This window comes from Blennius ocellaris (genome assembly GCF_963422515.1).
Source record: "Blennius ocellaris genome assembly, chromosome: 13".
NCBI lineage: Eukaryota > Metazoa > Chordata > Actinopteri > Blenniiformes > Blenniidae > Blennius > Blennius ocellaris.
The window spans coordinates 8973629-8988642 of record NC_137662.1 but is presented as its reverse complement, the minus strand read 5'-3'; the positions used below and the strand labels follow the sequence as shown (position 1 = coordinate 8988642).

Below are 15014 nucleotides of genomic sequence, written 5' to 3'. Positions count from 1 at the left end.
CACCATTGAAGAACGTGAGATTAACATTTGGTATTTCATGATATAAATTGAATAAAAGGTGGAGGGCGAGTGTATAATATTGTATTTCACATGGAGTGTTGACTGAAGAAGGGTAATTTGACGCGCAGTTTTGAGCCATTGAGCACAGATTGTTGTGTATTTTGGAGGTAGTGTTGTGTGTTCCACCCCGGATGAGCACCCTTCCCTTCCTCCTGCTCCTCCTCCTCGCGGCCGGCTCGCGCTGTCTTCCTTCCTGCTTACTGAAGAAAGTTGAGGGAGGTTCAACGGCGGCTCGGCTTCAACATAATGGACAGCCAGGGAAGGAAAGTGGTGGTCTGCGACAACGGGACCGGGGTGAGTTCACCGTGTGTGCCCGGCGCGCGGCGGGGCCGCGTCCCGCAGTGAAACGGAGCCGTTAATGTCGAGCAGTTCTCGCGATCAGGAAGTGAGGCTGTCAGCCTCCAAGCTAACTGGGTGTGTAGCTAGCTAGCTAGCCTCGTTAGCCGGCTGGGTTTTTTTTTTTTTTTTTCATTCATCCAGACTCAGACTTGGAAAAAGGCTCGCAGAGTGGATGCGAAAGCCCGGATAAAAGCTGAATTTACTCCCCACTCGGTTACTCAAACCCCATCATTGAAACACGGGGGGGAAAGCTTTTGTTTAACGGAGGCTGAGCCCTCGGCTGCTAGCGAGCTTAGCCTGCTAGCTGGCGTTGAACAGCTGGCTGTCTGGTTCCGACTGTCTGCCAGCTGCAGGCAAGCATTTCGCCCTTTTCTCCAGGAAAACCACACGGAATTTGCACATTCACTCTTTTCGCTGCACTCTGGGTTTCCTGTTGGAGGCCTGCAGCTCGATTTCTCTCCTCGTCTGGAACCTTCATCGTTAGTTATGTGTAACGGTAACTAGGCCGTGCCAGGTGAATTGAGGAACAACCTATTTTTTTCCTTGTCTGCAACTCGCTTCAACTTGGTAACTAGTCAGGTTTAAATGACATGATCGAGCCTCTTCAGATGTAGCTTTTAGTTGGGCATTCATGTCTTTACATGCTCTGCTTAAAGATGAATTTAGGGCTTTTGACGGGTTCTTAAGCAATCAGGAAGTTGAAGCTATGTAATCACAAATGTTCCTAATACGGACAGATTGAGTAAAATAAAACAGGATCAAGACTCAGAACAACGACAAGGATGAAAAGACAGCATAGTGTTCCATTTTGTCTTATTGCATGCCTATCTAACTATGAGTCACCTTGTGAATCTCGCAATTGTTTGTCTCGTTTGGGTGATTTTCACTTCATCCTCTTATAAATCCCAGAAAAGGGTTAAATGCACTGACCTGTTTTTCCTGAAATCAGGCATGCAGCCTAAAACATCCAGTTTTCTCCACAACTAAAATATGCAGTGTGTTACTCGACTTACTGCATAGATGGAGCATGAATCAGTTGATGGTCAATTAGATTAATTTCTCTGAAAACTTAGATTGCTAGACTCTCTACAGTTGAAACGTGTTTTCATTCATTCATTTCTGGCAGTTTTTTGGGGGGGCTCCCCGTTTTTGAATTGCAATATTTTACAAGTAAATTTAAACATTGATTGATGGTTAAGAATTGATCAAGTGTGCCATTTTCCAAATGTGTAAAAAACAAAACAAATGTTCTTTTCCCCCCCCTGGTGCCTTTCTCTTTCACAGATGAACCGTTTCACCACATTCTGTTTAAATCACTGTTACTTTTTCAGTTAAATACATCTGTGAAGCAAATATGGCAGAGCAATCTGAATTCTGCAGAAACTCACCCTGGACAATGATGTGATTTCCGTGAGACAATGACTCAAGCCAGAGTTGGACCAAACTGAAGTAGAAAGAACAAGATCAGGGGTCCTGTGACTCCGAGGCCCCTGGCCTTGTGCCTGGTATGCCTATTCAGTGATCTGCCTGTGGTAACAAAGCAGCCCTTGCCAACATAGGAGCCAACTATCAGTCAGATATGTGGTGTATCAGCCCTATATGTATGAAACTGTGGTGGTCAACTGTAATCGGTTGCTAAAATAAGCAAATCCTGGCTTTAATATCCTTTCTGCAAACACAGGTAAACAGCACCTCTTTCAGAGCTGAGGCACTTCCTTATCTAAACTGTGTCAGCAGTCAAAGAGGATGTTGGCTCAGCATGTTACTGACTAATAAGGCTTTTTTTGAGCTCTGACTCTTTCAAGAACTTTGGGTGAAGCTGGAGGGAAGAAAGAAGCCCGCCTTGTGTCGTGGTTGAACTATGAAGTCAAGAGGAAGTGAGACGAGTGAACCTCAGCTGCATTTGCCACCGCTCTGCAGGCGGCCTCATGTCGTCGATCACTCAAAAGCTGACATGTTGACTTCACTTTTTGTTTTTGCAAACATGCTCTCCCATTTGGTTCATTTCTAGTGTCAAGTGTCTTTTTTGCAATTCATCAACAAGCATGAACTGGGTCAACCAGGAGTTGATTCAGCTGCAGTTAACTGAGCCAAAAGAAATGCAAATAATTTCCAGTCTGATTAAAAATATACATGTAAATATTATTGATCAGATTGGCCCTGTCCAACAGTTTGTGCAGGTCACAAATGGCCAACATCACACTGCTGAGCATTATGGGATTGAGCCATTGACTGATTCAGATTCTAAATTATTGGTGCATGTAAGCCTGCACCTCAGTGTGATCAGTGCTCATGTCAACATACAAATGCAGCTGTCAGCAGTTTTATGTGGAAAGAGTTCAAGATGTTAAATGAGTATGCAGAAAAAGTGCAGTGTAAAAGAAGATTGCACACCAAGCTGAGGTTCAAGCACTTTGCTGTGACATTTAAATCTCAAAGTGAAAGCATGCATTTTTAGCAACTCTTGATTCAGGTTTTGTTTTTTTTTAATCTCCATATGATCTCTGGGGGGAAATGAAATCGGTGCCGGCGTCATCCAGGCAGAATTTCTTTTGAAATTCAATTACTTTTGAGCTGTAGCTTTGTGACCATCCAACACTGTGATGCATATTAGCAGCCCGATCCTGCAGATCTCCACGTATTCGCTGCAAATCGTGACTTTACATTTGCGGTATAAAACGATTGGTGCTGCCACAGGAAGACAATATTGCCTTCTGATTAATATAATTCACACGGTCATCTCACTTCACTTTTGCAACACAACAGTGAAACCGAGCTATTGGTTGCTGCGATTCATTTCAATTTGACATTTTTGTCTAATTGAAGTGTGTTTTTCTTTAAAATACTGGAATATAAATGTTTGTTGTGCATTTGTGTTTGTTTGTACCGAAACAAATGGGAACATTTTGAATAGTTCAAACGTTTGTTTTGGAATGTTATCATTAGGACTGATATGAATTTTGTTTTGCGGCCGATTCACGAGCTAATTATTCAGACAAGTGTGAATGACAAATCGAGGCATGCCATGGTAAAGTTACTGTGTTGTTTATTTCACAGACTAGCTTTTCACTCTGCTGTGGGGTGGCTGGGGTGTGATATGAAAGGATTGAGTTCAAATGGTCATCACACTGAATACTCGTTGATCTCCTGCTAGTTCACTTTGCAATTTGCGTGAAGATATTAAAATAAACATATGCAGCTATTGGCCCACTTCCCCAAACACACCAGAAAAAAAACTTTAGCACAGTTCTGTGCATGAACCCTATTTTCAGCAGGATGTTAGTGATGCTTTTTTTTTTTTTTCTTATTTGCCTGATCAGATGGTTCATTTCACTCAGATTGAATAACTTCTTGTCGGCTGTGGTTTTCTCTTGTAGTTTGTCAAGTGCGGCTATGCAGGCTCCAACTTCCCTGAGCACATCTTCCCTGCGCTTGTTGGCAGGCCCATCATTCGCTCAACAGCCAAAGTGGGAAACATTGAGATTAAGGTAAGTACGGGCCCTCCTTGGTTGTTATTGAAATGTCTTTTCTTTTTAATTGCTTGATATGAAAGTCTCGGCTTCAAGGGTGCCAAACACAAAACGATAATCGACCCTGTAGCTTGAAGCCTGATAAAACAACGTCAAATGGTCACTTTAAGTTGAGTAAGTTTCTGATTGGAACACACACACACACAACTATAGCAAGTCTTCATGTAAATCCGCTGAAATAAAAGTGAACAGCCTCCATAACTGTGAACCTGTTGTAAAGATGTTGAGTTATCTCCAGTCCGTTCCCATCAGGAAGAAGCTGATTAGACTCCTACAGTGTGTGAAAACATTGGATGCTTGGATTCAGAGACGTTTTCTCATGGTTATTAGCATGGATTGTGTCTCTGCCTCTTCCCCCGTCCCTTTCCAATTCTTTTGTTTATTCATCCTCTTTTTGTTATATCTGCCTTCCTGTCCCTCCATGTTTTGTTCCCCCTCGGTGAAGTAGAATGCCCAGAAGATGGTAAGTTCAGGTTGGTGTGTGCCTCCTGTTCTTGCCTGCTGCAGAGTTGTGCCATGTTTTGATCTCCAATGAAAATTCAGCTTTCCGTCTTGTCTTGATCTTTCTTTCTTTCTTTCTTTCTTTCTTTCTTTCTTTCTTTCCCTCCTTTGTTTTCCTTCATCTTTTTGTTCTTTTTTGTTCTTTTTTTTTTTTTTTACTCACTCTAATTACATTCTTCTCCATCCGAACTGCTTTGATGGTTTTTGGCTTTGTATTGGAGTGTCGTTGGCCAGATGAGTTGCAGGGAGTTTGCGATAGATGCGCAGCACGTTGTGTTAATGCACTCCTTCCCTCAGGCTGAGTGTGATAGCAGAAATAGATGCGATGAATCATAGGCCAGCTGTTATCGATGGAGTGCTAAAAGAGATTTTGGACCGGTTCCATGTTCGGAGCCTCTGATCTCGTTGTGCATCACATTTCCCTCGATCATCCCGCTGATTTCACATCTTAAAATCTCAGCTGCACCTGGAACACATCACCTCTAATGATGCTTTTTTCTTGTCACTGATTTATTTACTGTGTATGAAGCAGCAAAAATATTTTCTTAATGGATTGTCCAGTTAATATACATGTCCTCGGCGATCTGCAGAGATTTCACCTACTTTAAGTGGAGAGGAAGTGTGAGTAGGCGAGGATGCATGGCAGCCAGCTGAGAGTCAGAAACACATCTGTTTTTCACTTTTTCTTTTTGCTCTTTTTTTTTTTTTTTTGTTCCTATAAAGACCACATGGAAGCGATGCCTGTGACTGGTACTTTGTTAATGCCAAAGCTCACAGGATGAACCCATAAAATGGCTGCCTTCAGTAGGCTTTTTGATGTCTTTAAGCGGGACGCGAGATGCTTGACTGTGTGGCTAACACCGACCGCTAACCCGGCAGCCAGGCCGCATTGCATGAGGATAGCACAAGTGTTTCACTGTATCCAAAGGGAAGTATTTCCAGGGGGTACACGCATGGAGAAATGACGCCTTGTGCATGCTGGGTAACCCGAGTTTTACGTCGACAAGCTTCATGAATGCACCTGTTGTGGTCAGGCACATGGCTCGGGTAATGCGAATCCAAGAGGTGATGAGTTTTTCCGATTTTTAGTCGACCAGCAGGCAAGCTGCAGTGATACTTGGTGCTCATCCTGAGTGACAGTGCAAAGGCTCAAACTGGGCTTCACTAAATGAAGGGCTGCTCTGTGGTGCCTTTAAAGTGCTAATCTGTGTTTGTGCTTGCCACTTGTCCTCCAGGACCTAATGGTGGGAGACGAAGCCAGCGAGCTGCGCTCCATGCTGGAGGTCAACTACCCCATGGAGAATGGCATCGTCAGGAACTGGGACGACATGAAGCACCTGTGGGACTACACCTTCGGCACGGAGAAGCTCAACATCGACTCCCGCAACTGCAAGATCCTGCTGACGGAGCCCCCCATGAACCCCACCAAGAACCGAGAGAAGATCATCGAGGTACAGGAGCGTTATTGCAGGAGAAAATTCCACTTGTGGAAGTCGTCCCACTCTGTTTAGATCACTATGGCCATGGTTTCTTGGGCGTGTCAAGCTTGCATCATAGCAAGGAATACCGTCTAATCGTAAAACAAGACTTTTCCTTTTGGAACTAGATCTGAAAAAGTGGTGTGTGAGTGTTTAAATGAACAAGTAATTATTCTTTCTTTCCTTGTTGCAGGTGATGTTTGAGACTTACCAGTTTGCAGGAGTCTACATTGCTATTCAGGCTGTGCTGACACTGTATGCCCAAGGTGAGTGGACTCTCTTTTCACTGATGTCTCTGTTTAAACATCGTGCCCACAATAAAAGCTTCAAAACTGCCATTCAACTTCCAAAACTTTGCTCGGAATTGTTTTGAGACTATTTTGATGTCATAAATAACATGTCTGGACTGCTTTGGTATTAATTGGATGAATCTTTTCAAGAAAAGATGTTAATTAATTCAGCGGGGTTTCAGGAGTTAAGCGTTCCATTACTTTGCTTGCTTTTACAGTTTTGGTGTTTCTGACCAGCATCAACAACAGTCAGAACGCTCTCAAATAAGCCTCGCGGCTGCGCCAGACTCGATGGAAACGTAGGCCAACTGTTGTGCGTTTGTGTTGCAGGCCTTCTCACCGGTGTGGTGGTGGACTCGGGTGACGGCGTCACACACATTTGTCCAGTGTACGAAGGCTTCAGTCTGCCTCATCTGACAAGGCGCCTCGACATCGCAGGAAGGGACATCACCCGCTACCTCATCAAGGTATCCAAAACGTTGGAATGCAGGAATCGCCTATTGAAGAACACAATCGATTAAATGCTTTTCAAAGTCCCCCGCAGAACGGCCCAGTTTGAACTCATGACTAACACCACGCCATTCGTCAAAGAAAGGGGATCTTGAATATTCTTCTATCTCTGTTTTGGCGCAGTTGTTGCTGCTGAGGGGCTACGCCTTCAACCACTCTGCAGACTTTGAGACGGTGCGCATGATGAAGGAGAAGCTGTGTTATGTAGGCTACAACATCGAGCAGGAACAGAAGCTGGCGCTGGAGACCACCGTGCTGGTGGAATCATACACGGTAAACACCAACATGTGTGCATGCGTGCCGGTGAATTGACGGTAACGCCTTGGTCAAGTGAGGAAACGCAGTCCTGTGTAACAGGGGGAACACATCCACTTCCATGACTTCTTATTCTTCTAAAACAGTGAAGATACATGGAGAGGAGTGTTCTCCATCTGACCCGTTCCTTGCTGGGATTAAATGCTGGATTAGTAGCATTATGCTACACCAGCCTAACATGTTTGCACAGTGCTTGTACGTGTGGGATCAAAGTGTGCAGTCACTCCGAATGGCTGCAGGTCAGGGTGTGAGTTATCTCACAGGGCTGGCTGTTCAACCGCTGCTGAACTCATTATGTAACCTGTTTGTCATCACTTCAGGTGTTCAGGCAAACCAGCATGAAAACCAGCTGCTGCCCTCATGTGGACATTCTGTGTGATAACTCGGAGTAAAGCAGTGAAAATGGACGTGTTTATTCTGGGGTCGGGGTGGAAAATATAAGAAGTCAGGAGATGTCCCAATGAGCAAGAAAGTTTCTAACGAAGAAGAAAAAGAACCAAGTGAGAAAAGAACCTATGATAAAGCCGTAAAAAGAAACTTAAAACACAGGCTCCGTGGAAAGGTCATAAAAACGGACTGAGGCCGTGGGTACAATAATTACAATTGACAAGCATGAAAAATAACTCAATCTAAACAAGTTGCATGTTGTATAGAAGATATAAATGGCAAATAGAAACATATCTGGTTTTTGAGGGCTTTCATTTTATTTAACTTGACACTTCTCTTCTTCACTCAATATCTAAGATTAAACCACAATGATCAATGTGCATAAATTTTCAGATTCACTTTTCAAAAGTAGCATTATTTTGAATTAATTCAAATTACTGGGAGGTTAAACCATTTGTGTGTTCTTTGAAATACTTGAATTGCATATTTTTGAAGGTTTGTAGGGTTTTAACTGTATACAGTCAGAAATTAAACAAAAAAAACACGACATTCAAATAGTCTAATTATAAAACCGGTGAAAAAGTGAAACTGAACAGAATGATGCAGTATTTCACACCTTATAGTCTTAATGAAGTTCTCACGGGAAAGCTGTCACAATTCAATGATCTCATTCTAAAGATTCTGTGATCGTCCTAAATAATTCCTTGTTGGATAAACAGTTCATCCGTTTCTCGGCGTGCAGTGGACTGCCACATGCCGGCTGCTGACGAGCAGTTTTCCAGCCGGACTCAATCGTTCGGTGCTCCTCCATCAGGCTTGCTTTTCTTTCCGAGGTCCTTTTCCCTGCAGAGGGAACCGCAAAATCTAAACGTTGGTCCTGAAGTCTGTGTTACTGCGCGCCTTACCGAGCACGTGTTGTGTCTCCGAGCGCACTGTGACTGTGTGTGTTTGGGTTAGTGTGGGTGAGTAGGTGTGTGCGTGTGCAGAGGTGAGTGAACATGTGTGTCTGAGTATCGTTTCGTGCGCTGGAACAAGGAGGGCAATGTAACGGTGGCCGAAGGGCCCTGAACTGTGCGTTACATCATTTCCTGTGCAGCCACTTCTGCGGCGGTGGCTGGGCTCCACTTCCTCCCACTGCCCACAGCTCAATGAAGCCTTTTTATAGTCGCACACATTCACTGCACTCAGTTTGGAGCCCACACTTTCTGGGATCCGACTTGTTGAATCGTATCATCGGTATAGAGAAAATTCTTCTTAAAGAAGTCAATTCAGCATTTATTTTTTTGAGTCAAAACACACACCCTGGAGCAGTCTCAAACATATTTTCTTTTCTCGCTCTCCCTTCTTTTCATCTCGTGCGTCTCCAGCTGCCAGACGGGCGTGTGATCAAGGTGGGAGGAGAGCGGTTTGAGGCCCCGGAGGCTCTCTTCCAGCCCCACCTCATCAACGTGGAGGGCGTCGGAGTGGCCGAGCTGCTCTTCAACACCATCCAAGCAGCTGACATCGACACGAGGTGAGGCCGACTACAGTGCACCGGTTTATCAACGAACATGAATAGATGGACCAGTACACAACTTGTAACAAGTTACAGCACAAATGCTCACTTGAAGTTCCCCAACACTTCAAAAGTGTGTGTTGCTTCTTTATTGAAAGGGGTCATCTCGGGCTCGCTGTATAAACTTTGCACAGAAGCAGTATGAAACCATGCAGGAGCGGCAATGAAGCATTTCTGAGCTACTGTTTCCTTGTTGGTTGCTGCCTGTTACAGAAGATATTAAAAGACACAGTCATCCTTGTAAATGCCATCCTGTTTGAAGCTTATGAATAATTAAGAAGCCAATAGCTGATTTGTTTACTTTGTGTGGATGTTTTATAATTGTTCTATTGTAAACTGGCAAATTGCGTTTTGCCTGATCTGTGTTGGGGGTGTGATACCCTTCACCCTGCTTGTTCGGCATTAAAGAGAAGAAATGGGTAACGGCCACAAAAACATGAGTAATGATTGTGATCATTGAGAACCATCCTGCTTGTGAAGGATTTCTAAAAGTCATGATAGTTTGATTGCTCTGCTTTACCCGAAATATTGCTGAGTGTTGTGTGGATAGACCTCCTCCCTCAACAGAAATGAACACATTAAAGGTGAAGTGGTTCTTCATCCAACCAGGTGGCCCATATATGTCTCTGGAACAGAACTGACAGTCTTCACCCAATTCAGTAACCCTAACCCTCCAATGTGCTGGTCTTGCTATTGACCATACAAAGTGCAAAAGAAGACCATTTTCAGAGTAACTGCTGTTTCCTCTCTGTCCACTTTGGCCTGTAAGAGTCGAGGTTATAATGTACTTCTGTGGTTCCGACGGCGTTTAATTTGATTTATTTTTGCATTTCCAGCATTCTTTAAAACACTTTCAGTTGCCTCGTAGATAAATTTGCTCTGCCTCCTCCTCGGACCCCAATTAATGTTGGTCATATTCTTTGAGTTGAACTTTCATTTGAAGACTGAAAATGTTGCAAAAGTAAAGTCGAACACACTTGGGTTGTGTCGTGTCGTGACTTGTTGCCGTCTTCCCCTCTCAGGCCTGAGTTCTACAAACACATCGTGTTGTCGGGAGGATCCACCATGTACCCGGGCCTGCCGTCCCGCCTGGAGAGGGAACTGAAGCAGCTGTACCTGGAGCGTGTGCTCAAGGGTGACGTGGACAAGCTTTCGGTAAGAACCCAGCACCACCGAGTTGAAACCGCTCAGATGTGGTCTGCACGATGACCGGGCCATTAATTCAAGCTTGTTTGCTTTTTTGTGGCCCGGTGCGATCGAAAATAGGCTGCTGTTGTTATTAAGAGGCGACCCAACTCCCTCGTACAGTCACATTCGCCAGCGTCTGGCTTTACTGCACCTTTTAGTTTGGCCTGGTTTTCTTTCCCCACATGTGAGAAAGTAAAGCTACAAGGCAGACTTTATTTGAACTACTTCAGTGACTAAATTGTATAACTCGGGACAGTTCAGGAAAATAAATGAAACGCGTTGAATTGTTTGGAGCTTCTATTCGAGCCACATCTGTTTCACCGCACATCTGCAAGGATGAGAGCTGATGGTGGCGGTTTAAGGTGCAGTTCACAGGCATGGCCACCAGGTGGTGCGAGGGGCCAACTTACAGTGAATGAACTGTGATGATGGCATTTGTAGCTCCAAACGCTGGGTTTGGTGAGAATAGGAAAACCCTATCCAGAGGTCAATCGCAGATCCTCGAGGGTCAGAGCTCTGCACGTTTTCCATGTCTCCCTCCACTGAATGTCCTGATGGTTCAGCACAAAGCCAGATCACGAGCTGCTCATTAGAATCAGCTGTGTTGAAGCAGGGAGACATGCAAAACGTGCAGGGCTCGACACGTGGGTGAGGGCCTGAAAAATACAGGTGATTTTTTTTATTATTTTTTAAAGTGTCAATCTCAGAATCCCTTTTACGAGTATAACTTCTTTTGACTGCCAATCAAAGAAGCATAAAATATTTTATTCGTCCGGCGACAAGCCGACCCTTCTCTTTACAAGAAAGTTGGAATCACATCCAGCTCGTTCCTCCTTCCAGCTGAACATCAGACAACTGAAGATTTGTCAGGCTTATTTCCATAGAGAGAAAAAGGCTCAATATTCCACTGCCTCTCGTATACGGCCCACGTGTCACTTGAACCGTGAGCTGTTGGTTTGTTACTCTGTTAGGAGTCCCACATACAACAAACACAAGCTGCGTCCTTCGCCCTATTTGGTGAAAATCCGAGTGTTTAGACATACTGAGCATGCCACCGATACAGGAGCAGTCCGAGCACCGTTAGATTGGAAAACATTGGAAAAAAAGCTAAATGTCTCCTAAAGCAAAAATGTCTAGTATATTTTTAGATGAAGGATGGATGTCCATCAGATTCCTCACGTTGGCGTTTCTCGGTGCTTTCAAGCTGATGATTGATGATTTTACCTAAAAACTTTATTTTGGTTTATTTTTAAAAACAATTTTTTAGTGTTGGATCCTTGTGAAAAGCCAGATTTCTCCATGTTTCCATCAATGTAGTATTAAGCTTATTGCCATTAAAGTGACTACAATCTCAGCACTGTACTGCTGTTCATATTTAATATTCACAGTCATCCAAAATAAAATGTCACAATAATATTTGCGTCTTTTGTAAGAAAGTTCCACTAATATTTATTCCGAGGTTCAAAACGCATGCTTTTCTTTCTTGATTGCCTCATTGGTGCTGATAGATACTACGGTACGACGCAGCGTGCTACAGAAGCGGTTGTTAGATGGTGTTACCATTAATAAAAAAAATAAAAAAATAAAAAAAAAAAACTGCCACTAAATGAGCCCGTTTCGTATCGTCTCTAAGTCTGTCCCATCAAGAATGTTCCCGGCTGGAGCCCGGGCCGAACTTCCATTGGTTACCACCGATTTACTAAACTCGTTCTGCCTCTGTGCTTTGCAGAAATTTAAGATCCGGATCGAAGATCCTCCCAGGCGAAAGCACATGGTGTTTCTGGGCGGAGCCGTGCTGGCCGACATCATGAAGGACAAGGACAACTTCTGGCTGACCCGGGAGGAGTACCAGGAGAAAGGAGTCCGCGTGCTGGAAAAACTCGGAGTCACCGTCAGATAAAGCACTGGACGGACAGAAGACGCACACACACACACGTTAAATACACACAAACACACACACACACACACACACACACACACACACACGCATATTTCCCCGTCGCCCACATCGCAGAGTATATATCTATTTATCCCTCTTCTTCTCTGTTTCAGCTCAATTCTTTTGAATTATGGGTGGTGGGAGTCGTCACCTCACTGCTCTCCTCCTCCTCTTCCTCCTCCTCCTCCTCTGACCCACCCTTCTCCTCCTCTTCCTCTCTTTCACCTCTCTGCCTCCTTCTGTCTCTCTCCTGGTTCAGGATTGACTCACACTTTTCCTCGCTAACCCCGAATAACAATTCCATCTTAGCCGATTTTCCCCTCTTGAATTAAAGCCCCCGTCGATCTGAAAGCTAATTGAAGGGTTACTGTTGCACTGCTGGTGTATGTTGGATTTCTGTGGCGTGCTGGTGGAGAAGGTTTAAAAAAAACCCAGACGGGAGGTGTCCCTTTTTGAAGTAAAAAACATTTTTTGGGGTAGTCAGGGGGCAATAAACCCACCAGACACACAGAAAGTTAAGTTTTTCCCCTGTGTTAAACCTCCAGAGGGGATGAAGTGATGCAGACATTCTGTCATGTCACAATCAGGGTTCACCACAAAACCGCCACGGGCCGCTTTCAGCATCTGTTCCAGGTGAGCGAGAACTGATCACATTTTTATGTCGGTTTTTATAAATGATATCATGACTTTTCTTTTCTGGGAGAGGGATTTACTTTTTGTTTTCTTTTGTTGAATATAACTTAATTTTTTTTTTCTCCTTTTGTTGCTGTGCACTACTACCATTGTAAATGGAGTGTATTGTGGTAACAGGAGTTCCTCCATGTTTTTTATGAAGAATTGATGGTTGATTTACAAAAGGGACAAATACACAAACTGAAGCCCCTGAGCTTGACATCGGGTGTGTGATGGTACTTTGGGGGGTGGGGGGGGAGGCATGGAGGCAGCGGAGGGGTGACCATGAGATGTATTTCAATCGCTAAAGTAGGAAAAATAAAACGGTATCTTATTGAAGTTGAAATGCTGTTGAGAACATATTTAAGTCCTCCAGGCTTTCACTCCCAACAGGCGACTTAACAATTACTGGAGGCACTTCCTTCTTTCTTTTCTATTTTTTTTTTTTGGAGTATGATAAATGTGTATATTTTTTTTTTCTCCTCTTTCCATGAACGTCTATCCAGTGCCAAGTGCAGTTAATGTTAACTGGATCTCATGTTTTAATGTCTTTTCTTTTTGTCACGGTTTTTATTTTCCTGTGTTGTTCACAGCATAACGCTGATTTAAATAAAGAAAAGTGATTTATAAAGACGCCTGTGTCAATTTTTTATTTCTGTACTGTTGTGTGGGAACCTTTGGTGTTCACATATGGGGAAGAAGAAGTTGAGTTCTCTTAAGTGGACTCATTTGTTTTAAAAAGAGGAATACCCGTCCAGAAGATTGCAGCACAAGGTTTAACCTGCTTGAACACACTTGATCTTTTAGGAACCCTGCATATGATTCTTATTACAACAGTTGTCTTATTGATTAAGTATTTATTAATAAGGGACAAATCTTGTTCATTCAAAATTAGCATGTTTTCAAAGGTCAACATTGACAAAATGTTTCAAATTCTACCTTGAGCAAAGTCCATCAAGGAAAGTATTTATCAGAGCCAAGAATGTTTCACACAAATGCATCTAAACAGAAATGGAGTAAAAAATAGTCATTTGTTGAGCCCGCCCATTTCTTTCATACAGATTTTAGAAATGAGTCAAATGGCATAAATTCAGTGATATTTCTTGGTTCGTTTACATTAAAAGCCACATAATGCCATCTTCTTAGTCTTAAAAAATTAAGTAAAAATGGCTTGGGCAGTGATTTATCTTGTTAAATCGGATGAGTGGGTCCTAAATGTACATTTTATATTTATATTTAACTTAGTAATTTAGACCAAACATATAAATTACTGTTTGTATAGATTTATATTTATATTTTGGTCTTTAGCTCGCTAAAATATGTATGTTTATAAATACTGTAAGTGGTCATGATGCAGGTTGAAAGCTGTATGCAACTTTAATCTGAACATTGCCTGGGATTAAAATGTGCTTGACCAACAGTTCAGATGTTTGTTAATAATCTATACTTTCTAAAACAATTGAAATCTAAAACTGGAGCAATCCGGTTGGAGATGTAATAAAAAAAAATATCTATGCCTGGAAAAAAAAATCTGAAGGCAACAGTCATGAAAAAGTTTCTTGTTGCTGCAGCAGCAGTCGGATCGGATGGGAGGTCCGACACCGGGGAGAGGATGGAGGCACGAAGGTGACTGATGCTCCGCGGAGGAGGAAGATCTCTGTACACAGACCAGAAGGAGGAAGAGGAAATGGAACAGTGGCCGAGGACTGGCGCCACCAAAGGAAGAGGCTCGCTTTCCGTGCCTGAAATAAAGATCTCTCCCAGACTCTTCCGGCCTTGTTCCATTTTAATCCCCTCGACTCTTGCCACTTCCCTCCTGACCCTGAACTGTTACCTCTGAAGAGCTGTTTGAAGTTTTCTCCCCCTCACCACACACAATTCATCATCTGTGGATCTGGACAAATGGACTGTACTTTTTGGGCAGCTTTGAACTCTGACTGCTGCCGACGTGAAATAAATTAATGTGTTCCTCAGATTATTTTTGGTCATATTGACGTGGATACATTTGCTGGTAACTGTGGGGGCCTTTTGAGTCCAGTGAATTTGAGTTTTCTGACGTGGTGCGTTATCCTGCTGGAAGTAGCCATCAGAAGATGGTGGTCGTACAGGGTTGGACTCGGTCAGCAACAATACTCAGGTTATGCTGCGGAGTCTAAAGGTTGTCTGCCAAGAAAATCTGTCCCACACCATTATAGCAGCAGCAGCAGCAGCCTGAACCATTGATGAAGGTAATTAATGTGACTCTACCAT

At 43.4% G+C, this 15014-nt stretch overlaps 1 protein-coding gene across 3 annotated transcripts; it reads left to right on the top strand.

Annotated features, from left to right (window-relative positions):
- The first annotated feature begins 236 nt into the window (after nucleotides 1-236).
- actr2b (actin related protein 2b) lies at nucleotides 237-13397 on the top strand. 3 transcript variants are annotated; one of them, XM_080508004.1, is made up of 10 exons: nucleotides 237-354; nucleotides 3777-3887; nucleotides 4378-4392; nucleotides 5666-5881; nucleotides 6102-6174; nucleotides 6529-6665; nucleotides 6832-6981; nucleotides 8778-8923; nucleotides 9988-10120; nucleotides 11883-13397. In XM_080508004.1, exons 1-10 carry the CDS (start codon nucleotides 307-309, stop codon nucleotides 12051-12053), a joined length of 1200 nt encoding a protein of 399 aa, XP_080364130.1. In that variant the 5' UTR covers nucleotides 237-306; the 3' UTR covers nucleotides 12054-13397. The 3 variants fall into 3 exon arrangements, with proteins under 3 accessions (XP_080364130.1, XP_080364131.1, XP_080364132.1); XM_080508005.1 differs by lacking the exon at nucleotides 4378-4392; XM_080508006.1 differs by lacking the exon at nucleotides 237-354 and having other exon boundaries at nucleotides 3802-3887; nucleotides 4378-4402.
- Nucleotides 13398-15014: the final 1617 nt, after the last annotated feature.

Coding starts and splice junctions, on each gene's coding strand:
- actr2b (XM_080508004.1), top strand. CDS start 307: ATGGACAGCCAGGGAAGGAAAGTGGTGGTCTGCGACAACGGGACCGGG. Junction 5,882..6,101: donor ACCGAGAGAAGATCATCGAG/GTACAGGAGCGT, acceptor TCCTTGTTGCAG/GTGATGTTTGAGACTTACCA. Junction 10,121..11,882: donor GTGACGTGGACAAGCTTTCG/GTAAGAACCCAG, acceptor TGTGCTTTGCAG/AAATTTAAGATCCGGATCGA.